Source organism: Felis catus, chromosome A2, assembly GCF_018350175.1.
Source record: "Felis catus isolate Fca126 chromosome A2, F.catus_Fca126_mat1.0, whole genome shotgun sequence".
NCBI lineage: Eukaryota > Metazoa > Chordata > Mammalia > Carnivora > Felidae > Felis > Felis catus.
Window position 1 is genome coordinate 125,723,981 of NC_058369.1, and position 23,879 is coordinate 125,747,859.

General features: G+C 34.6%; 1 protein-coding gene across 1 annotated transcript in view; it reads right to left on the reverse strand.

Annotated features, from left to right (window-relative positions):
* The window catches only part of DPY19L2 (dpy-19 like 2), a 96,719-nt gene that overhangs the window by 26,074 nt on the left and 46,766 nt on the right, over positions 1–23,879 (reverse strand). Inside the window, exons 12-16 of the mRNA XM_003982944.6 lie at positions 17,827–17,886; positions 12,577–12,657; positions 10,285–10,386; positions 9,130–9,201; positions 5,734–5,780 (exon numbers count right to left, since the gene is read on the reverse strand). Of these exons, the coding sequence (XP_003982993.2) occupies positions 5,734–5,780; positions 9,130–9,201; positions 10,285–10,386; positions 12,577–12,657; positions 17,827–17,886 (362 nt within the window). The remainder of the gene's footprint in view (positions 1–5,733; positions 5,781–9,129; positions 9,202–10,284; positions 10,387–12,576; positions 12,658–17,826; positions 17,887–23,879) is intronic.

The following is a 23,879-nucleotide window of genomic DNA, read 5'->3' on the forward strand; positions in this document are numbered from 1 at the left end:
TATCTTTTCTGACCACAATAGTATGACATTAGAAAATCAATAATAGTAGGAAAGAAAGAAAATTCATAAATACATGGAAATTAAACAACCTAATCCTGAACAATCGATGGATCAAAGAAGAAATCAAAAGAAAATAAAAAATATCTTGAAACAAATGAAATAAAAACACAACATACCAAAACATGGAATGAAGCAAAAGCAGTTCTAAGAGGGGAGCTTATCCTAGTAAATGCCTATATTAAGAAAAAAATATTTCAGGGGCGCCTGGGTGGCTCAGTCGGTTGAGCGTCCGACTTCGGCCCAGGTCATGATCTCACGTCCGTGAGTTTGAGCCCCGTGTCGGGCTCTGTGCTGACAGCTCAGAGCCTGGAGCCTGTTTCGGATTCTGTGTCTCCCTCTCTCTCTGACCCTCCCGCATTCATGCTCTGTCTCTCTCTGTCTCAAAAATAAATAAACGTTAAAAAAAAAAAAGAAAAAAAAGAAAGATATTTCAAATAAACATTTATATACCTCAAGGAAGTAGAAGAACAAATGAAGCCCAACATTACCGAAAGGAAAGAAATAACAAAGATCATAATAGAAATAAATGAAATAAGAGACAAGAAACAATAGAAAACATCAATAAAACTAACAGTTTTTTTGAAAAGATAAACAAAATTAATAAGCCTTTAGTAAGACTAAGAAAAAAACAGAAGATTTAAATAAATAAAATCACAAATGAAAGTGGGGACATTAAAATTGATACCACAAAAATACAAAGGATCATAAGAGACTACTATGAACAATTATACACCAACAAATTGGACATCTCAAAGAAACATATTCCTAGAAACATACAACCTACAAAGACTGAATTACAAAGCAATAGAAAATCTGAATAGACTTAAAACTAGTAAGAAGACTGAATAAGTAATCAAAAATCTCTCCACAAAAAGAAGTGGAGGGCCAGATGGCTACACTGGAGAATTCTACCAAACATTTAAATAAGGATTAATGCTAATCCTTCTCAAATTCTTCCAACAAATTTAAGAGGAAGGAACACTCCCAATCTCATTTTATAAGGCTGGCATTACCCTCATACTGAAGCAAGACAAGGATGATAAAAGAAAAGAATATTGTAGGCCAATATCCCTGATGAACATAGATGCAAAAAACTTCAACAAATACCAGAAACCTAATTCAACATCATATTAAAAGGACCACACACCATGAGTAGGTGGGATTTATCTTTGCAATGCTAGGATAGTACAATACATACAAATCAATAAATTTGATGTGCCACTTTAAGAGAATGAAGAATAAAAACCATCTGATTATCTCAACAGACACAGAAAAAGCATTTGACAAAATTCGAAACCCCTCCATGATAAAAATTCTCAACAAATTAGGTACAAAAGGAATGTAACTCAACATAATAAAGGCACACAGCTAACTTCATACTCAATGTTGAAAACCTCAAAAACTTTTCCACGAAGATCAGGAACAAGACACGGGTGCCCGCTCTATTTCCCTCTAGCACTGTATTGGAAGTCCTAACCAGGGCAATTAGGCAAGAAAAATAAATAAAAGAAATAAGAAAGGGAGAAGTAAAACTGTTTGCAGATGATGTGACCTTACGTACAGAAAGCCCTAAAGACCCCACCAAAAAACTGTTAAAACTAATAAATGAATTCAGTAAATTTGTGGAATACAAAGTTAACATATAAAAATCAGTTGCATTTCCACACAATCACAGTGAAGTATCTGAACGGGTAATTTAGAAAGCAATCTCATTTATAATAGCATCAAAAACAATAAAGCACTTAGGAAGGAGTACACTTCACCAAGGAGAGACCTCTACACTGACGACTGTAAGACACTGATGAAAGAAAGTGAAGACTACACAAATAGAAAGATATCCTATGTTCTTGGTTTGGAAGAATTAATGTTAAAATATCCATACTACCCAAAGCAATCTACAGATTCAAAGCAATCCCAATCAAAATTCCAATGACATTTTTCACAGATACAGAAAGAATGATCCCAAATTTCATATGGAACAACACAAGACCCTGAATTTCCAAGATAATCTTGGGAAAGCAGAATGAAGCTGCAGGTATTATAGTTATTCACTTCAAACTATATCACAAAAGTATAGTAATCAAAACAGTATGGTACAGGCATAAAAGTGGATACATGGACCAATGAAACAGAATATAGAGTCCCCAAATAAACTTATGTGTATATGGTCAATTTATCTTTGATAAGGGCACTAACACACAATGGGAAAAGGATAGTGTCTTCAATAAATGATGCTTAGAAAACTGGATATTCACATGTAAAAGAATGAAATTAAACTCCTATTTTGTACCACTCACAAAAATTAAGTTGAAATGGATGAAAAGCTTAAATGTAATACTTCAAACCATAAAACTCCGATGAGAAAAAACAGGGAAAAACCTCCTTGACATCGATCTTCACAATGATTTTTTGAGTCTGACACCAAAAGCACCATCAACAAAAACAAAAATAAACCAGTGGGACCACATCAACTAAAATGTTTCTGTACAGCAAAGGAAACCATCAACAAAATGAAAAGGCAACCTATGAAAGGGGTGAAAATATTTGCAAACTGTGTATCTGATAAGGAGTTAATAGCTGAAGTAAATAAGGAACTCATACAACCCAATGGCGATAAATAAATAATCTGATTTAAACATGGGCAAAAGACCTGAAGAGACATTTTTTTCTGAAGGAGAACAGGAAAAATGCAAATGTGCTCAATTTCATTAATCATCCAGGAAATACAATTCGGAACCACAACGAGATATCACCTCACTACTATGGGAATGGCTATAATCAAAGACAAAAGATACGTGTTGATGAGGACACAGAGAAAAGGGAAACCCTGTGTACAGTTGGTGGGAATGTAAATTGGTACAGTCATTATGGAAAGCGGTATTGGAGGCTCCTCAAAAAACGAAAAAGAGAACTGACATACGATCCAACCATCCTACCCCTGGGAACATATCCAAAGGAATCAAAATCCATATTTTGAAGAGATATCTGCACTTCCATGTTCATGGCAGCATTATTCATAATAGCCAAGATATAGAAGCAGCTGAAGTGTCTGTCACTGAACACATGGATAAAGAATATGTGGTATATATAAGCAAGGGAATATTATTCAGTCTTAAAAAAAAGGGGGGGGAATTCTGCCATTTATGACAACATGGATGAACCAGGAGGGCATTAAGCTAGGTGACATAGGTCAAAGAAAGACAAATCCTTCATGGTATCGCATATACGTGGAGTCTAAAAAAGAAAAAAAAAAGTAAATTCAGAAACAGAGTAGAATGGTGGTTGCCAGAGGCTGTGGGGTGGGGGCTGACGCGGGTGATGTTCATCAAAAAATACAAACTTTTAGTTGTAAGATGAAAAAGTTCTGAGAAAAGAATGTACAGAATAGTGACTATAGTTAATAATACTGTATTGTATACTTAAAGTTTGCTGAGAGTAAGGATCTTAAGCATTCTCATATACAAAAAGGTAACTGAGAGGTGATATAGGTGTTAGATGTATTAATCAACTTGATTGTGGTGATCACTTCACAATATATATGTACATCAAGTCATTGTGTTGTACACTTTAAATATATACTTACTACTTGGCAAAAAATAAACATTATGAAAGAAAATATGAGGAAGTAATTTAATGATTTTGATGTGGGTGTTTCTAAGGAACAAATTAACACAGAAAATGTATAGTTGTGACTGTACAGAAATTCTAAACTTCTATAAAGCAAAGACCATTAATGAACTATAAATTGACATCCTAGAAGAAATGTTATACATGTAATAGGCAAAAGGTTACTGTCTATAATATAAATTAAAATACCCTACAAATCAATTTTCAAATGGTCAAGAGATACAAATACACCAGACATTTGAAAGATGTAAAACTTCCCTGGTAAAGACGGATAAAATAAAATGAGACCCCCTGCTTCCCCCCACCTTTTTTTTTTTCTTTTTTTACCTGTGAGAAAAAGTTCAGTTTGATAACACTGGTGTTCATGGAGATACAGAGAAATGGACACTCCCATCATAGGTTCTCAGGATTTATCAAATTATAAACATTTATAAATTACGGTTCAAAAGTCCCATTTCAAATATTCTAATACTAAATATTCTAAATATTAAAATAAGTATGCAAAGAAATATGTACAGAAATGTTCATTACTCTTAGCACTTGTTGTTATGACAAAAAGATAAATATAATCTTAACGCCCATTGATGAGGGACTAGCTAAGTACTTGGTAATCACTCATATGAGGAACAATAAAATGTGGAGACCACTACAAAGTATGAGGAAGATCTAGGCAGATACCCAAGATAAGCTGTTAAATAAAAATAAAAAGTTACATAACAATAATATTGATTCTATTTTTTATAAAACTATTGTGTTTTTGGAAGTGTTTTCTAGAATGATACATATGAAGCCATTTGCAATCAGCACCAATGAGTAGTAGCTCTAAGGGAGGGAAACATTTTCTCTTTTCTTGAAATATTATTTCATCTGAATGTATTACTGTACACATGTATTATTTTTGTAATTTAAAAAACTCCTCTGCCCGTACACACACACAAGGCTGTCACTTTCAGGACTGTAATCACCTCCTTCCTTTGAGCTAAATATCTTCTACCCTTTGGTCCCCTCAAGTCTGTCCTCTTCCACACTGTACCCTCTCAAATATTTGAAGACAGTCACAAAGTACTTCTCAATCCTCTATTATCCAATTAAATATCCCGGGTGCCATCATATATTCTTTATGTGAATAGTTCCCATGGCTCTAAAAACATTCTTTTTACTGCATCAAGGCATATTTGCCTGGTCTCTATCTGACCAGAACAAAGTCTATTAAGATTTAAGACCCAGAACATGGGTCTATTAAGCGCCTCGATTTGGATTTCAACAAATAAGATTTAACCATTTCAAACATAGGGTTCTGTTTAGCTCTTCTAGCAACCATATGAAATGCTTTACTGAAAATATAAGCATGGGGTATGGAGCTCATGGAAACTCTCTGTACTAACTTCACAAATATTCCGTAAATCTAAAACTGTCCTAAAAATAAATTTCATTAAATACATCAAATTTAATGATACAGCTATAAGTATAAAATTTAATTTAAGATATTCCTCAGAAGGAAATTTTCTTCACAATCTACTTCTCATGTCTGGTAGCAATGTGTGATTTGAGTTATTTTACTCACATATGTTTAGCAATGTGTGATCTATTTTACTCACATATGTTTATGCCATAATTCTAGTGACTTCACTAAAACCACCAAAAAAAAAAAAAAGAGTGATACAGCAAATGGCTTTACAATAAATGGAGAATAAACTATTTCATGATTATGCAGAAAAACAAATAATTATGTTTTCTCTGAAAGTCAAAAAAAACCTGCCCAAATAAAACTTTAGCTTACTTCTGTTTATGGACTTTAAATTCTAGCCATATATTAAAGTTTAACTTGATTTAAACTTTAAATTAATTCAAATATAAGTATCTCCAAAACAAGTCCAAACACATAAAAGAAATCTCTAAGAATAATATATTCAGTCTTTTAAGAGAACATCTAAGATTGGTTCATGTCTTTCTTAATCAAAATGCTGATTCAATATACATTCATTTAATATTACAGTAGTTATTTAGTAACTGAAGACAGTATGATTTAAAAACAATTATAATTACCTTTGATAGGTGTTTGCAGATAAGACACATAAAATATCACGAGTAGCCTGTGAATAAATTAAACTTTTCTAAGGAATTATGTGACATTTGAAATGCTCCAATTCATTAATGTAAACACCCCCACAAGGAAAAAGTATCTTAATTGTTAAAGTGAGTTCTCAGAAACACTTTAATCCCATCTTTGCCCCAGGCAAATATTTTCTTGCCATTCTAAGTTCCTTTGCTATTAAAAAAAAGAAAGGAGTGTTGGAGTAAATCTTTTTTTTTTTTTTAATTTTCTTTTTTTTTAACGTTTTATTTATTTTTGAGACAGGGAGAGACAGAGCATGAACAGGGGAGGGTCAGAGAGAGGGAGACACAGAATCTGAAACAGGCTCCAGGCTCTGAGCTGTCAGCACAGAGCCCAACGTGGGGCTCGAACTCACGGACCGCGAGATCATGACCTGAGCTGAAGTCGGCCGCTTAACCAACTGAGCCACCCAGGCGCCCCGGAGTAAATCTTTTTTAAAAAAATGTTTATTCATTTTTGAGAGAGAGAGGGAGAGTGCACAAGGGGGTGGGTGGGGGAGTAGGGACAGGGAGGGCAGAGAGAGAGGGGGACAGAGGATCCAAAGTGGGCTCCTTACAGCAGAAGAGCCCAATGCAGGGTTCAAACTCATGAACCATGAGACCATGACCTGAGCCAAAGTCTGCCGCTTAACCGACTGAGCTCCCCAGGCACCCCCACTGTTGAGATAAATCTTTAAGGTCCATTTCAACATTAAAATTCTAAGCCCTTACATGTGGACAACTCTTTGCTAGAGTTTAAGTTTGTATTTTACTGGGAGGGAGGTGGGCTGAAAGTGGGGAATTAGTTTCTATAAAGGAGGCTGCTTCTCCCATGTACTTTCAGAGACGATCTTAACCTTCCACGCAGAGTGGGAAACTCTCCCCCACCCCTACCCACCTCCCTCCATACTCCATACACTGCAGTCCATACTCCTGCTTCACTGAAACTCCAGATTATTATAAAATTATTATGGCATATCTGCTTCCCTGATCTCAGCCATGAGTGAGCACTGGGAAGGCCAGTGAGCACCTCTGACAATGTACCACAAGATGCTGAGGGAGGGAGGAGAGCAGGAGGAGTGAAGGGGAAGGTGGGGGCTAAATTGGGCCAAGGAGGCTTTAGCTACAATCCTATGCAACTTAAACAGTAAGATAAAAACCTTATGGGGAACTTAAAATTTTAAACTGTGAAGGATATGCGCTTTACAACTTAGAAATAAACAATGAAAAAAAATAGAGTGAAATTTGAACTCTAATTTAAAATTAAATCTAAGTTTAGAATCTTTAACTTCTCTCATTTGTTCAAGAGCATTTTTTATGGATGAATGTTTCAAGTGACATAAATGAGATTCTAGTCACTTAGGCAAGCACGAAGCCTATTTGGTGGTATAGTTGATAGAATATATGCACTTAGGGGCGTTTAGGATTCTGTAGTGTCACAGAAAAATCATACTATATATGCCTTCTTTCTTTCTTCCCAGAAGTGACTTCACACAAGTGAAAAAGTAAATTTAGATCAGAAATATCCTTGAGGTGAAAAAGAAACCACAATGGGACAAATAAAGATGAGGGGTTTACCTGGAGGCAGAAAGGAGTTAAGCTGCAGGGATGGGTTTGTGTGTGTGTGTTGTGTGTGTGTGTGTGTGTGTGTGTGTGTGTGTGTGTGTGAGAGAGAGAGAGAGAGAGAGAGAGAGAGAGAGAAAGAGAGAGAGAGAAAAAGAGAGAGAGAGAGAGAGAAAGAGAGAGAGAGAGAGAGAGAGAACATGCTAATGCACATGCATTTGAGCTGTGGTATGTCTGGGGGCGAGTACTATGTTTATGAGTCTTGGATCTTAATTTTAAAAAATAGTAATAGTAGATCTAGCTCTCATCTTCTCCGATGCCAGCTATCTCCTCACTGAAGAGTTAATTCCTGCATTACCCCTTTAAGTGTAGCCTTGGAAGAATACCACCGTTTGCCATGATGGAATGGAAACAGGCTAGTGGAGAGCTAGGCAGAGCCCAGGGGACACTGCTCTAGTTTACCCATTCCTTCTCATTACCTCTAGCCTCTTTCCAAGTGGTCCCTAGGGAACTGGGTCAAGGGAGAAACAACAGAGATCAAGGTAGAGACAGAGGCTTCTCATAAATTGTTCACATTTTACATGAAAACACGGGAATGAGAAAATGTGGGAACTGCAACCACACACACAAGGTATGCACCGTGACTTTACACATAGAAAACTAGTTGGATCAGGGCCACCCCTGGTATGGTGGCAGAGAGATGCTCCTGCTATCTACTTAAAAGTCTATGATAAATACATACTTGAAAGGGCGGGCCTACGCCGGCCGACTCCATCTTGTTCTGTGTCCTTCACCTTGACCACACCTCCTCCCCTTGAGTAACCCCCCCACCCTCACCTGCCTAACAGGACTCGGACCCTTCCCCAGCCAATCGGCTGAGGCCATAGCCATTACCTCACTAACTGCCCCTAGGCCCCAATAAAACCTTTGTCCCTTTGAAACTCTCTCTCTCTCCCCAGTATCTCACCACTGCCTCGGTGCAGGTAGGGGATTGAGCTGGAGCTAGCGCGAATAAAGGCTCTTTTGCTTTTACATCGGACTTGGCTCCCTGGTGGTCTTTTGGGATCACGAATTCTGGGCATAACAATACTGACTTAAGATGACTTGTAAACAGTATCATAAAGATGGTTCAAAATTGCAAAAAAACTAAGACCCAGGTTCTTTAGGCTTTCAGATATACCACTTCAAGACCAAGAAAATCTGTCACAGGTATTTTAGAATATTATTTCTTCTATCATTAATAATGTTTTCTTTTGTTGGGAAAACAGTGAACACACAATGACTTTTTAAAGAATGTGTGTAGAATTTCTCCTGTGAAGGTCTTAAAGCGGATTAAGACTTCCTTGAATGTGCTTATATTTAAAAGCTACCAAACTGTCATCTTCCTTTCACAGCACCTATAACAATTGTAATTCTTTAGTTATTGTGTGATTATTTGCTTAATGCCGCACCCCGCACCCACACCCACCAGAATGTAAGTTCCAAGACAGAAGCAGGCCTGTTTTATTTGTTCCAGTGGACTGACAATGTGAATATAGTTCATGGTACATAGTAGGTAACTGACAAATTTCTTTTGAAAGAATAAATAAGAATATCTTTTCTAATGAGGCTTTCTAAAACCCATATAATACTAGATAAAGATCTGAGTAAGAAATCTGTTTTATGGGGGAAGGGTTCATCCTAAAAATAAGATGGAATTCTGATAAGATGGAATTCTGAACTACAATTCTATTATAGCCCTTATCTTGAACCCAAAAGCAAATGATAACAAATTTTTAAATATACCTTTTTAAAGATAAAATAAGTAATCAACATAACAACTGGAAGCAATAATGTCTTTGTGTATCTCAATGGAGTCTGAAATAAAGCAAATTGTTCAAAAGTCATTTATTAAATTTTATATTGAGTAAAAACTTATGTCACAATGAAATTTCATAAAGGTAAAAATGTTTTTGCCATTATTATGTATATTTATCAACCTTCATCTTCTAATATAAGAATGAAAATTATAAAAAGTTATACAAATGCACCAAAGGTTTTAACGGTAAAAACTATTAAAACAAAAATTAGCTATATATTATTTTTCTCCTTCTTTTGGTTTTATCTTTCCTTTATTTATATAATATTAATTTTTAAATTTTGTGTTTACTGATCCCCAGGCCCTATATTATCATTTCCTGGGTTGCAAAGTTCCATTATTTTCACTGGTGAAACTAGAGCGAACAAGGAAGAAAGTCAGCCTACATACTTACTGTAAATATGAATAAGTACTGAAATGACATTAGCAGCTAAATAATTCTCATGACCCATTAATGTGGTCAGAGTGATTTACCATGTCACTAAATTAAATACTTTCTTGAAGGCAGAAGCCAAGCCATTTTCCTCTTTGCAGCCAACAGCCTCACAGATAATTAGTGCTCATAATAGTTTTTGAGTAAACGTATGACTGGTTGGATAGATAAGAGAATAACGTATGATTAATAGTATATCTTTCTCGGCACCATTTTGTTAAAGATTTTTATAATATTTGATGTATTAAATGAAACATAACTAAAGTTTTTAAAAAACCAAAACAAGAACTTAGATTTATTTTTCGTGAGTAGTCCCATACTTCTAAGTGACATCCACTATTAAAAGTAATTGAACTGTACTAATAGTATTCACTGTGGATCAAATAGTATGGTAGGCACTCTTCCTGGATTATCTCATTCAACCATCATCAAGAACTCTTTAAGATAGGGGTCACTGTTTACTCATTTTACACATAAACAGAAACAGGTAAGGAATGCTTATGATTAGTAAAAATTATAGTAAAAAATGATAAAGTTGGTTGTCTCTGAATAAAAAATTTGAGTTTCAGACTAAAAGGAAAACTTAAGAGCAAAAGACCATCATACCTGTAGAGAAGGAAAAAAACAAACAAAAAAAAACCGTTCATACCGCTTTTTCCATGAAGTCAAATTCAGGAGCACAGGTGTAAATTAAGGTATCAAAATCTGTATACCTTAAGATTCTGGCTGCTATAAGGTCACTCAGGCGAATCTGGGAAGAAAATAAAGTAAAAGAAATTAAAATTACACTAATAATTATGGTCAATAATAACTGATTTGTTGTAATATTAACTAAGTCTACAGAGCAGATAAATCCAAGGTACATGGACGGCCCTCAAAGAAAACAAACAAAAAATTCAGTGAACAATACATTATTATAAACTGAATTATGAAGAAAACTGAAAACAAAGAGAAATATCAAAAGAATGAAAAGCAGAAAGAGGTCAGAAAAAATAAGCAGACATGATAATATAAAGAGTGAGTTAAGATCAACAATCGCTGGGCAGAAAGCACCATGTAGTTAATCATGAGATTTTATAATCATTTCTCAAGACGAAAACAATCTCACATTAACCCTTTTTACCACACAGTGAAAAACATGAATAAATTTCCTATGTGTTGTCATTTTCACAAAGTTTCATACACTGATTACAATTTTTGGTGTTTCTTGAATTTTTCAGGCATACAGTCAAGCCATTAAACATAACAGCTATTCATCATAAGAATTATAACAACTACACACACGACTTTGATTTAGTTACTTGATCTCCAAGGCCTTTGAAATAAACATCACTAACCAAACTCAATGTAGAACTCTTATTTTCAGTTATTTATTACCCACTGTCAGTGAGACAATTGTTTTTCCACTGCATTCTCAGAAGGCCAGAAAAAATATTTGGTATGTAAACCTTAATTCAAATTATTTTACAGAAATGAAATTATTTTATATCAAGTGTAATAATTATCTGTGGTTTTCATTTATTTATGGTTCCCCTTATCTACCAGTAGCAAGGATAATTTAAAATTGACTTCATTTTTCTAATTTTGACTGGGCCTGATGACTAATAATAATTTAACTAAACCACTTTCATTGCAAGTCTTTCTCACAAGTGTCACACACACGAAGCAATTTAAGAGTACCGGGGGGGGAGGGGGGGATAGGTGTGTGTGTGTAAGATTTGTAATGAGTTGGGTGACAACGTGGAGCAAGGCAGAAAAGAAACCCATAGACCAACTTAACAAATAGATGACTTAGGAGGCCTCAATAAAGTTCACCATAAAATGTTTAGCCCTACAGAATAAAAAGGAAAAGAAAAAAGGAGTATGTCAGACATACCAGAGAAAAGCAGCAACAAATAAACCTAATAAATCACCATACAGAGCTACCAATAAATGGCAGATAAATCCATATACTTTGAAATTTTATTTAACTTGGACATGTATGCTAGCTCAATTCTACTGGAGAGTGATAGCACTTGACCTTTTAGAGAGTAAGGACCATAATCTGTTGTTAAAGATGAAGAAATTTCAGCATTAGACAGGGTTCTAATTGGATAGTATGAGATGAAGTACATTTCAGAGTAGGTTACTGTGTGATTTGCTCATGTATGCTCATATCCAAACAGAAAGTAAGAATCAAAAGTAAGTTTCTGCATTGTTTTCTGTCCCTTAAACTGATTAGCTAACTAGGGACTTAAGCTTTGACAAGGGCTATTATGTAAGACACTGGCTTTAAAACAAACACACACCACACATGAGGGATAGGTCCATATATTTTCTAGAAGATGAAAAGATAGAGGATTTTTAACATTTACCACTTTCCTTTTACATAACAAGAAAAGCTTTAAAAATATCAAGTCATATCTTAATTTTAGTCTATTAACTATACATAAATAAAACTACATTAAGATTTTGACTATTATATTTCAAAGCTGAGTACAGACTGCTCATATGTTAACATTTTCAATAAATGAGTAACTTATTATTTAAATAAATGAGGTTATTTGTTTAGGAGTTTATTTTTCAAGTAATCTCCATACGCAACATGGGGCTTGAACCCACAACCCCAACATCAAGAGTCACACGCTCTACTGACTGAGCTAGCTAGGTGCCCCAATTCGTATTTTAACTGAAATATAAACACATAACTACTTAAGATATTATTCTTTTTTTTTTTTTCTGGATGGCTAGGTTAGCATTCATTGATACAGTTTTTTCTTAGTGGGTTGAAAAGATCACTTAACTGTAGGGTTTTATTACGGAGTCTGCCAATAACTAACTCCAGGACCTTGAAAAGGCACTTAATCTCTATAAACTAAAGAGGTAAAAATAGACGGTTTTAAAGTTTTCATCCAGCTACATATTTATAGGAATTTTTATGCTTTAACTAGAAAGTACTTACATGATCTGAAACACCTAACATTTTAGATGTCAGAAATTTCAAAATAATTGTTCCACACAACCAGGCAAAGCCTTGAAGCAGCTAGAAAGTGAAAGAAAGAAAGAGACAGAAGTCAGACCCTAAAAATCGTAAGTTACCCAGCTACAAAATTCAATCATATCAACAAGTGGTATGGGAAATTTTAATCATGGTATGGAAAACTATATTAGTGATGTGGTCTGAAAAAAGGTTGCTCCTTTAGAAAGTCTTGTTTAAAGGCAAAGAATTGAAACAGATGACATTGGTATAAACTACATAACAACACTAGAGTTCTACAGATTCTCAAAGAATTTTTTTCAAGTTATTTATTTTCAATTTCTGTGAAGAAAGGAGTTACATGTTTGGTTCCAAATATTATTTCCTAGCAGAAAAGCCCTTTTTTCAAAAATAGGATTAAATTATAAAATATTCTTCTACCACTCTTTTGGAAATAGAATTATATGAGTCCTTCCTCAAGAAAGGAAAATTTCAAAACTTAAGCTTTCATTTTAAAGAGAGAAATAGAAACTAAAACTCACGTGGGGGTTTCTGTTGTTTTGTTTATTTTTTGGCTAACCTTGATTAGAAAAAGCACAGATGTGGACTTCTAGGTAGCCTGAGGAAAGTTATAGCAGACTAAATCCAAATCTCTCCACACTCATCCAACAAGTAGGACAACGCAATCACAAATATAAAAAACAGGTAACAGTACAAACTTCAAATTACCTGTAAATAGAAAGGAACAACATATACAGCAAACTTAAACCTCAAGTTCCTGATCTAAGCCTTTGCAGAGAATGAGGGGAGTCTCAAAATCATGCACAAGAGGAGAGAGGGAGGTGAGGAGTCCTAAAATGAACTGAAATAACCGAGGGAGAGAAGGTCCACCTTACATGTGAGAAGAGCCAGGAGACTGGAGAATGAGCTACAGAGCGGGGACTTAAAGGGCTCAGTATAAGAAGAACTGACCTCAGAAAGGCATTACTTCTGGAAAGAGAGGAAGGGAAAAGAAAGAGAGAAACCCTCTGAAGAATGTGTGGATAAGGAAATAAGGAAGAAAGGAAAATCAAGTATCCAGAAAAATAAATGAGGACCAAACAAAAGACAATCACTACTGTCACTGAAAGATGAAGGAAGGAAGTTACTAATTGATAAAACCAGATTTTGTTACATTGACAAAAGGCTGCACCTGGATTAGAAAATACCTGCTCTGAACACAAACTAATTAGATGAAAGATGTCTATATGATCTATAATAGAGCTTCTATAAGAAGGTAACAAAACTGAGAGTCAAACATTTCAGCTGCTGATATCCATTCAAATGAATGATAAAAATCTTACAAAGCAGAAAAAACTACAATGCAGAATTAAAAGCTGAATTAAGTAAGCTCAAATAAGCATTCAGAGACATAATTTTTTTTTGAAACTAAGAACATAAATGGACAAAACCAGAAAAAAATTGAGAGTACTTATTAAATATAGAAAAAGAAATGGAAGAAAAGAGGGAAACCATTGAAAAATGAAGACCATCTCAAGGTAACTGAAGGAGCAGAGATTTAAATAAAAATTCAAAAAAGGCACTGAAGACAGTAAAAAAAAAAAAAAAACACCCACAAAAGAATAAAAATGAGATTAAACAAGGAAATAAAAGAATCATAGAAAGTAGTAGAAACAGAAGACAGGCAACATGTTTGTAATTGGAGTCCCTGAAAAAGAAAAACTGAGCAATGAATTCACACTAGTATTCAAACTACAATCTAAGAAAACTTCCTAGAAATAAAAGGCCTGGACTTACATGTGGAAAGGACCCACCAGGAATTGGGAAAATTGACCAGTATGGTAAACTACCTCGAGACATAGCCTAGTAAAACTTAAAAAGGAAGAAAAGTCCGTAACACTTCTCAGCACATAACTTAGAAGGGCAAGAAAATTTGGCTTGCATCATGCATATTAAAAGAAACATAAAAGCGATAAAACAGTGTAGAAGCATTTTCAAGACACTCAAGAAAGTGGGAACCAAGAACTTTATATCTAGACCATCTGTCATTCAGGTATAAAGATTACAGAAAAACAGTTTCAAGTATGCAATAATTGAGGGAACAACTTTCCTGAATATAGAAAGTTAAAAATGAAAGAGAAATGTGTAATGAAATATGTAGAGAAATTGTAAATACAAAAAATAATATAACATTTACAACATAAATAAAAATCTTCAAATTCTCACAAAGCAGTGTTTGACCTGTGCTATACAAAGATGTACTGAAACAGATTCAAAAACGTGACAATGAAACAGCGGCAAAAATGTACCAAAGCTAATAAGAAACTCAAGCTTATAATCCTATCATCACTAAGTTTCACACCAAAAAGCATTAGATATGGAAATTATTTTGACACTAAAAGACAAAATTCATGAAGAAAATATAATTAAGTATGAATATCTATGTACTGCAACCATCCTTATAAAACAGAAGTTACTGGATCTTCAAGGAGAAACAGAAACACACTAATATTAAAAGACTTAAATACACTTTTTCAATACAAGAGAGGTCAGTGGGCAAATAATACATAAAGATATAAAAGGCCAAAACATTTAAAAATAAATTTCGTGGATAAATTTATCAAAATATGTCTTGCTAATAAAGGATACACCTTCATCAAGCACACATAAAATATTCACAAAAAAATGATCATCCATTAGGTCACAGAGAAAGCATCCAGTAGGTCCACAAACTAAAAATGTAATCTTCTATCATCGTGATGTAATAAAACTAGAAATTAATAACAAAGTTAGAAGAAAAAAAGGTCCTTCCCACCTGGAAATTAACAAACTTACTATTAAAACAGGTCTTAAGTGAAAGAGAAACAAAAATTTTTTTTTTCAAATATGATCGTGAAAACTACGTATTAGGAATGAAGAAAGTCATGTAAAACAATGATCAGAAGAAAATCCATGGCCTCAAAAACTCATACCAATAAAAATGAGAGAAAAAATAAATTAATTAAAAATTTGATTCAAACATCTAGCTAAATAATAAGCCAAGAGGAAACACGTGAAAAGAAAAACACAAGAATAGTATATTACATTTACTCCTTTATGTATCCATTTTCTTTTCTTTTCTTTTCTTTTCTTTTTTTTTAAATTTCTTCCTGATGTTCTAAGATTCCTTCTGGTCATTTAGTTTCTGCCTCAAGAACTTCCATTTACTATTCTTTAAGGGTTGCTCTGCTAGCAACAAATTCTCTTAGTTTTCCTTCATCTGAGAATGTCTTTTATTTCCCCTACACTCCTAAAAGACACTATCCCTGGACATTTAATTTGCAGTTGACAATTCTTTCAGCATTTGACAAATGTTACGCCATCTCCTTCTGGCCCCATAGTTTCAGGCTAATGTAATCTGAATCAGTTTTGCCCTATAGGCAACATGTCATTTCTCTCTGCCTGCTTTTCAGATTTTTTGTCTTTAGTTTTCAGAAATTTAATTATGATGTCTCTTGGCATGGATATTGTTGGGCTTATCCTACTCGGGATTCACTCCATTTCTTGACTCTGTAGATTTATGTCTTTTACCAAATTTGGAAAGTCTTCAGCCATTACATATTCAAAATTTTTCAGCCCCACTCTCTTTTACCTCTCCTTGTGGAATTTCAATGATACAAATATTAGATGTATGTATGCATATGTATCTATATCCGTCTAGAAGTATGGGTCCAGAAGCAAGGAAACAGTGTAGCAATGAGAACACTCAGCATTCAGACCTTGGCTTCTAAATACCATATGGAGTAAGATATGCAATATAATCTTTATTCCACAGGTATGAAAGAATTACTTGGAATAGTAAAACGCCAAGTTTTTTTGGGAGGAAGGGGTTGCAAGAAAAAGTATTAGTTCACAAAATATCTTTGCTTTTCCTTTTTGCCTTTTATGGGGAAAAAGCCATAAAAGGCCAGAATATCCTTTGTATTGTTTAGATAACTAAAATTTATTTCTCCCCTTTGCAAAAGACTGACATCAATTCTGTCAGCTTTAAAAAATAAATGTTTTGAACATTAATTATATCTCAACTTTTTTCTCCTTAGATGCTTTTTTCTTTGAATTCTTGACTTGAAAGCTTAATTTTTACTCTTTCCAGTCTAAAACTGAAAAGAAGAGAATAAATCTCAGTACAGCTTTGGCAGAATTTCCTAAATGTCCATGGATGCTATTCTGTTTGTTGCCATTTTTCAACAGTTTGTAATAGAAATTTTGACTTTGAGTTCAGTTATTAAATGAAGATCTTTGAATTTTCCATCAATTTCCTGGCTTCATCTTGGAAAAAACTGCTAATTTTTGTGAACTAAAAAAATCATATATTAGAAGAGTCATATCATCCACTAATTCAAGTGCACAAATATTTCTATATTTTCACCATTAGAGAAAGCCTCCAGTAGCGAGTAACTGGCAACTCAATACACTTTGTCCTTTTGCATTCTGAGTAGAAATCTACCTTATCTTACCATAACTTCTCCAGCTTTCCCCTATTAATATATCATATGTAATCACATAGTTCTTCAATATGGCAGGTTTTACTTTTTCATAGGTGTACATCTACATCAAAGATCAAGAGATAAAAAAGGAGTGTCACCTGTCCAATATTACGAGAATTAGTAATTGTAGTGTCTACCTAACAGCATACTGAGTTTACTTGGAAACAAAACACACAAACATAGAATTAACGTGGGCCATCCATTTGCATGTGTGGGAAGAAGTCAAAAGAAGATTAGGTGGTGTCTGAGTTGATGTAAGAAGGGGCTGGGAGACTGTAGGGAAAATGTGACAGGGACAAAAATAATAGTCTAACATGGGAAGCAGAAGAACAGATAGATGATAGATGTAGAGAAAAGAAAAACAGAAAGTGGGGGCAGGACTACAGGCTGAGTTATTTTGAAGAGAAGGTTAGTAAATCTAAAGGGAGAAACTCAAGGCAAAAAAAAATTTTTTAGAAAGCAAGGCAGTAAAGGTATATATAGCAGGGTGAAAAGTAAAGGAAGAGAGGCGTGAGAGTGGTACTGAAATACATGAACTCGTTCCTGATAATGACTTGTAGATGTCACTAAGGACTATTTCTTGCCCCATATTAGTAGGTATTTATAAGATTTATTGACTATAAGTCATTCGCGTTTTAAAGTATACTGTCTGTATTCAGTTTATAGAAATAAAAAGTTCGAAGAAATGGTTAAAAATGTTGAATCTTACCCAAAAGTTGAGTTCAGAGACTCCCAATCTTTGAATTTGATTTCTCTTTAGAATTATCACCTAAAATGCACATGATATAAAATTAAACAATTAAATAAAATTGACATTTTTTATGAATGATACATTTTAAAAATTACCCAGCCACCCCCTTCCATCTTGGCTATCACCAGTCATTTTCCTTCTTAATTGTTGATTTTTCAAAATTTGGACATGGCCAATTTCCTTTTAGTGACAGCTCAATGCTTTATTCCCAGCAAGTTGCTTCTAGAATCAAGTTAATTCCTCACTGAATTAGCTGTGATGCCTTGTGCAGGTTACTCCTCTGAGGGTGTGGGTTGTTTGTGGGAGGTGTGTCCATGCAAGGATATATGTTAAGTCGCCCAGCAAAATTAGTGGTCTAAAATAACATGAAAATCCTTCCTCCCCAAATTCCTAAGTAAAATATTTTTAAATTTTTAAAAAATGGCTAACTGGGCGCACCTAGGTGGCTCAGTCATTTAAGCGTCTGACTTTGGCTCAGGTCATGATCTCACGGTTTGTGAGTGTGAGCCTCGCATTAGGCTGTCTGCTGTCAGCACAGAGCCTGATTAGGATCCTCTGTCTTCTCTCTTTCTCTCTCCTTCTCCCCCATTCGCATGCTCTCTCTCACTCTTTCTCTCTCAAATAAACAAACAGTTAAGAGGTACCTGGGGGTGGGAAGCACACAGTTGTGGAAAAACAGATGCTGTTAGAACTGGAAATTTATTTAGATGAAGGGGACTGGGGAGAAGTGCTCTAGAGTGACTGTGGGTGCTGGACGCCAGGCATTGTGCCGTGTGGGTTGAATATTGTAGTGGGATGAAATAAAAATAGAAACAAAATATTAAAAACATACCTAACTGAACTTATAAGAAAGGAAATGAATTTTCCAGGTGCCAGAGAAAGCAGATGACTTTAAAAAACAAACATGTAGGAGAAAACTTAGGGTAGTCTTCAAGAAGGACTGCAGAATAAAGTTGCAACAATGGGCTTACATCAAAAGCAGAAAAGGGCCTGGGGCTATGGAAGGTAAGAAATTGGACTTGAGACATGTATAAAGCTGGGGTCCTCAAAAATCATACCCTTCAGTGCTATCAACTAAATGTTTATGTCCCCCACCAAATGCATGTGCTGAAACCCTAATCCTCACTCTGAAGTGACAGATGAAACCTTTGGGAGGTAATTAGACCATGATGGCAGAGCCCTCATGAATGGGACTAGTGCTACTATTTTTTTTTAATTTTTTTACATTTATTTATTTTTGATAAACAGAGTGAGACAAAGTGTGAGCGGGGAAGGGGCAGAGAGAGAGGGAGACAAAGAATCCAAAGCAGGCTCCAGGCTCCGAGCAAACGGTCAGCAAAGAGCCTGATGTGGGGCTTGAACCCACAAACTGTGAGATCGTGACCTGAGCCGAAGTCAGATGCTCAACCAACTGAGCCACCCAGGTGCCCCAGGACTAGCGCTTTTATAAGAAGAGACATGGGAGAGATGTCTGTCTCTTGACCATGTGAGAATATAGTGAAGGCATCTGTAAATCAAGAAGAGAGCCCTCACCAAGAAACAAATTGGCTGGTATCTTGATCTTGGACTTCCTATCCTCTAGAACTGTGAAAAATAAATTTCTGTCTATAGTATTTTTACTATAGCAACCCCAAATGACAAAGATACTCAAGGACTAGGAATACTCCTCCTGCCATTGCTACAAGCTCACAAGGTATTTATTTGAGTTTGGGGTGGGAAGAAAAAGCTTCCTATAAGAAACCAAAATCTTAGGCCTCTGTGTTACTTAGATTTGGAGTAGAATTTTGCAGCATCTAGTTAGCTCAAGGTGAGCCAGGATTCCTGAGCTTCCAACAACAGAAAATATAAATGTACCAAATTATACACTGCAACCTGTTTGTAAGTGCAAAATATAGGAAACAACCTAGATGCCCAGACATAGGACAGTATTTGAATTATCTACAGAACATACCCAGTGAAGTATGTACTATGAAACTATATAAAGCATGAAGATCTCTATGACATTATAAGGAATTGTATCCAGGATAGGTTGTTGCATGATATATACAATAGGCTGATAAACCAAAGTGCAGAAGACTATCTAAGTATTCTACCTTTCATGTAAGTAAGAGGAGATATGATAAATATATATGTGTGTGTGTGTGTGTGTGTGTGTGTGTGTGTGTATATATATATATATATACATATACATATATATATAAAATATTTATTAGTGTAAAAAAGAAGAAACAACTAAATGGGAAAACCAGAAAACCAATGAGATATCTTACAGGAAAGGCAGGACAAAGGTGAAAAGAAAACTGGAGAGAAAAGGTAGAGGGAATGAGGGGGAGTGACATTTTCTGAGTACAACTTTTTATATATTTCTTATTCTTAGAAACATGATAATATTTCACCCCCAAAATAAAGTAAGTAATTAAAATCAATCAGGATGGAACTACTGCTTCTGGTCAAGTTTATATAACAGGAATCACACATACTCTCCCATCTGAAATAACTAAACTCAAGCAAAATAGATTATAAGAGACTACTGTGAACAGTTATATAGTAACAAATTGATTACATAGAAGACACACATTCCTAGAAGCAAACAATCTACCAAGACAGAATCATACAGAAACAGAAACTCTAAGCATACCTATAATTAGTAAGAATATTGAACAAATAATCAAAAACCTCACAACAAAGAAAAAAATCAAAGACCAGATGGCTTTATTGATGAATCCTACCAAACATTTAAAGAAAAATTAATGTCAATCCTTCTCAAACTGTTTCAAAAACTGCAGAGGAGGGATACTTCCAAACATATTTCTTAAGGCCAGCATGACCCTGATACCAAAGCCAGACAAGGACACTGAGAAAACTTACAGACCAATATCCCTGATGAACATAAATGGAAAAATTCTTAACAAAATACAAGCAAATCGCATTTAACAGCACACATTAAGAGGACCATTCACCATGATTGAGATCTTGCAATGCTAGGATGGTTCAACATATGCAAATCAGTTAATGTAACATGCTACATTAACAGAATGAGGGATTAAAAATCACAAGATCATCTCAATAGATGTAGGGAAAGCATTTGAAAAAAATTAGTGTCCTATCATGATAAAAACTCTCAACAAACTAGGAATAGAGGGAGATTACCTCAACACAATAAAGGCCATATTTGAAAATCCCACAGCTAACATCATACTGAATGGTGAAAAACTGTAAGCTTTTACTTTAACATCAGGAAGAAGGCAAGGTTGCCAACTTTCACCATTTCTATTCAACATAGTACTGGAAGTCCTAGCTACAGCAATTAAGCAAGAAAAGGAAATAAAAGGCATAAAAAATTGGAAAGGAAGATGTAAAATTATCTCTGTTTGCAGATGATGTGATTTTCTACATAGAAAACACACACACACACACTTGGAATAAATAAATTCTGCAAAGAAGCACAACACACAATCAACATGCAAAAATGTTTTGTATTTCTACACACTAAAAATGAAAACTCTGAAAAGGAAATTAAGAAAATAATCCCATTTGTAATTGTAATAGCCTCTGAAAAAAAGTATTAAGAATAAACTCAAACAGGTAAAAGACTTAATACATTGAAAACTACAAAACATTGCTGAAAGAAACTGAAGATACAAATTGAAAGATAGTATTTATCTTATTTCACAGAGCATGATGCCCCCAAAGTCCAATAATGTGGTTAAAAATGGCAGGGGGGCACCTGGGTGGCTCAGTCGGTTAAGCATCCAACTCTTGATTTCAGCTCAGGTCACGATCTCACATTAGGTCATGATCTTATGGGTTCATGAGATGGAGCCCCACAAGGGCTCTATGCTGAGAGCACAGAGCCTGCCTGGGATTCTCTCTCTCCTTCTCTGCTCCTCCCCTACACATACACATTCTCTCTCTCTTTCTCTCAAAATAAATCAATATTTTTAAAAATGTCAGGAAAACCTTACATATTTACCTTTAGCTACTATTGCATGTGCCCTTCATTTGTGTAGAGCCAGACTGACATCTAATATATTATTTCTTCCATCTGAAGGACTCCCCTTCAACATTTATTTTAGTGAAAATGTGCTGGTCATAAAGTCTTTGTGTTCATTTTGAAGGATATATTTGCTGGGTATATAATTACAAATTCCCAATGTTTTTTTTTTTTTCTTTAAGTATTTTATAAAGATGTTGCTTGACTATCTTACTGCTTGCATTATTTTTCTTATGAAAAATCTTTTGACATCCTTACCCTCTGTTCTTCTACATTTAATAGGTCTTATTTCTCTGGCTGTTCTTAAGATTTTCTCTTTATCACTAATTTTGAGCAATTTGATTATCATGTGCCTTATTTAGCTTTCTCTCAGTTTCTTGTACTGAGATTCAACAAGATTTTTCATATCTCAGTTGGTAATTTTCATCAAATTGGAAAAGTTTTGGCCATTATTTCTTCAAATATTTTTCTACCTCATCCCAACTTCCCTCATTTGGACATGTACTTTATTTTCCTATATGAACTGTAAGTGAGGGATTGATATATCACCATTTTGCAATCCCTATTTAATTAGTGGATCTGGTACGAAGCATTGATGGCTGCCGCCATAAAAAGAGAGGCACCAGATATTATGTGCCTCCTGCTAAAAAACAATACTATGGACTTGCCAAAGGAATCAAATCTGAACCTGTCCAAGTTTTAGATCTAATTATTAATATACAGTTGACCCTGAAACAACACAGGTTTGAACTGCATGTGTCAACTTAAATTTTTTTGGTAAGTACAGTACAGTACTGTAAATGTATTCTCTCTTCCTATGATTTCCTTAATAACACTTTCTTTCCTCTAGAGCTTACTTTAAGAATACAGTACATAAGACACATAACATACAAAATACATGTTAATTGACTACTTATGTTATCAGCAAGGCTTCCAGTCAACATTAGTTACCAGTAGTTAAGTTTTTGGGGAATCAAAATTATATGTGGATTTTTAATTGCATGGGGATTTAACATCCCTATTCCTTGCACTGTTCGAGGATAAACTGTATTATAAATAAAGAAGGCAAAGGAAGACGTAAAGTCACCCAATGAGGATTCAAAGAGCAAAACCTAGACCACAGCACCTTCCTGTGCTGCGTTCAATGACCTGAATTCTTAACAAATAAATTTCTTGGAAACAAAACCAGGAAGATATATAGAAAAGCTGTAGGTAAAAATAGAAAATTAATTGATGAAACTATAAATGAAAGCTAGGAGTAATTACCATAATCAAGACAGCTATTCCTGCTTTAGAGCAGTACAAGGGAGTTATAATTGGGCAGGACACACAGAGGGCTTCTAGAATGGTTAGACAAGTTCTAATTTTGACTTGACAGCAGCTTAAGTTACTTTGTCAAATAACAGTTCATTAATCAGTATTTATCACTACTAGTCAGTACTAAGTACATAAAACATTTGTTTTATGTAGTTTTCTACACGTGTGCTATATTTCAAAACAAAATGCTTTCATAAAAAGGGGTAGATGATTACAAGTACTTTACTTGTAAAGTAATACAAGTAAAAATACTTTTTTTAACAACATTTTACTTGTATATTTGACAATATTTTACAAGTATATTTTACAATTTTTTACTTGTATATTTTACAAGTAAAAATACTTTACTTGTAAAGTATATTTACTTGTCAGTAATACTGACAAAATTTGACAAAATGCTGAAAGGTTTTTGGGGAGAGAGAAAAAGGAGGGATTACTTATTTGGGGGGAAAAAGAGGCTGGGGACCAAAATATTAAAATATAGGGGAAATCCCAAGAGCCCATCTATGTACCATATGTGGAAAAGTGCCACATTTTGGTATTACTGTGGTTCATATCATTTCTAATCATTACAAAAAGAGAATACCCCAATAACATTCCAGTGGAGGAAAACACTCCATGCTCTGGCTCATGAATATTAGAAGTGTGACTCTAAAGTAATACAACGAATTTACTGAACCACCCTTCCAAATACATAATC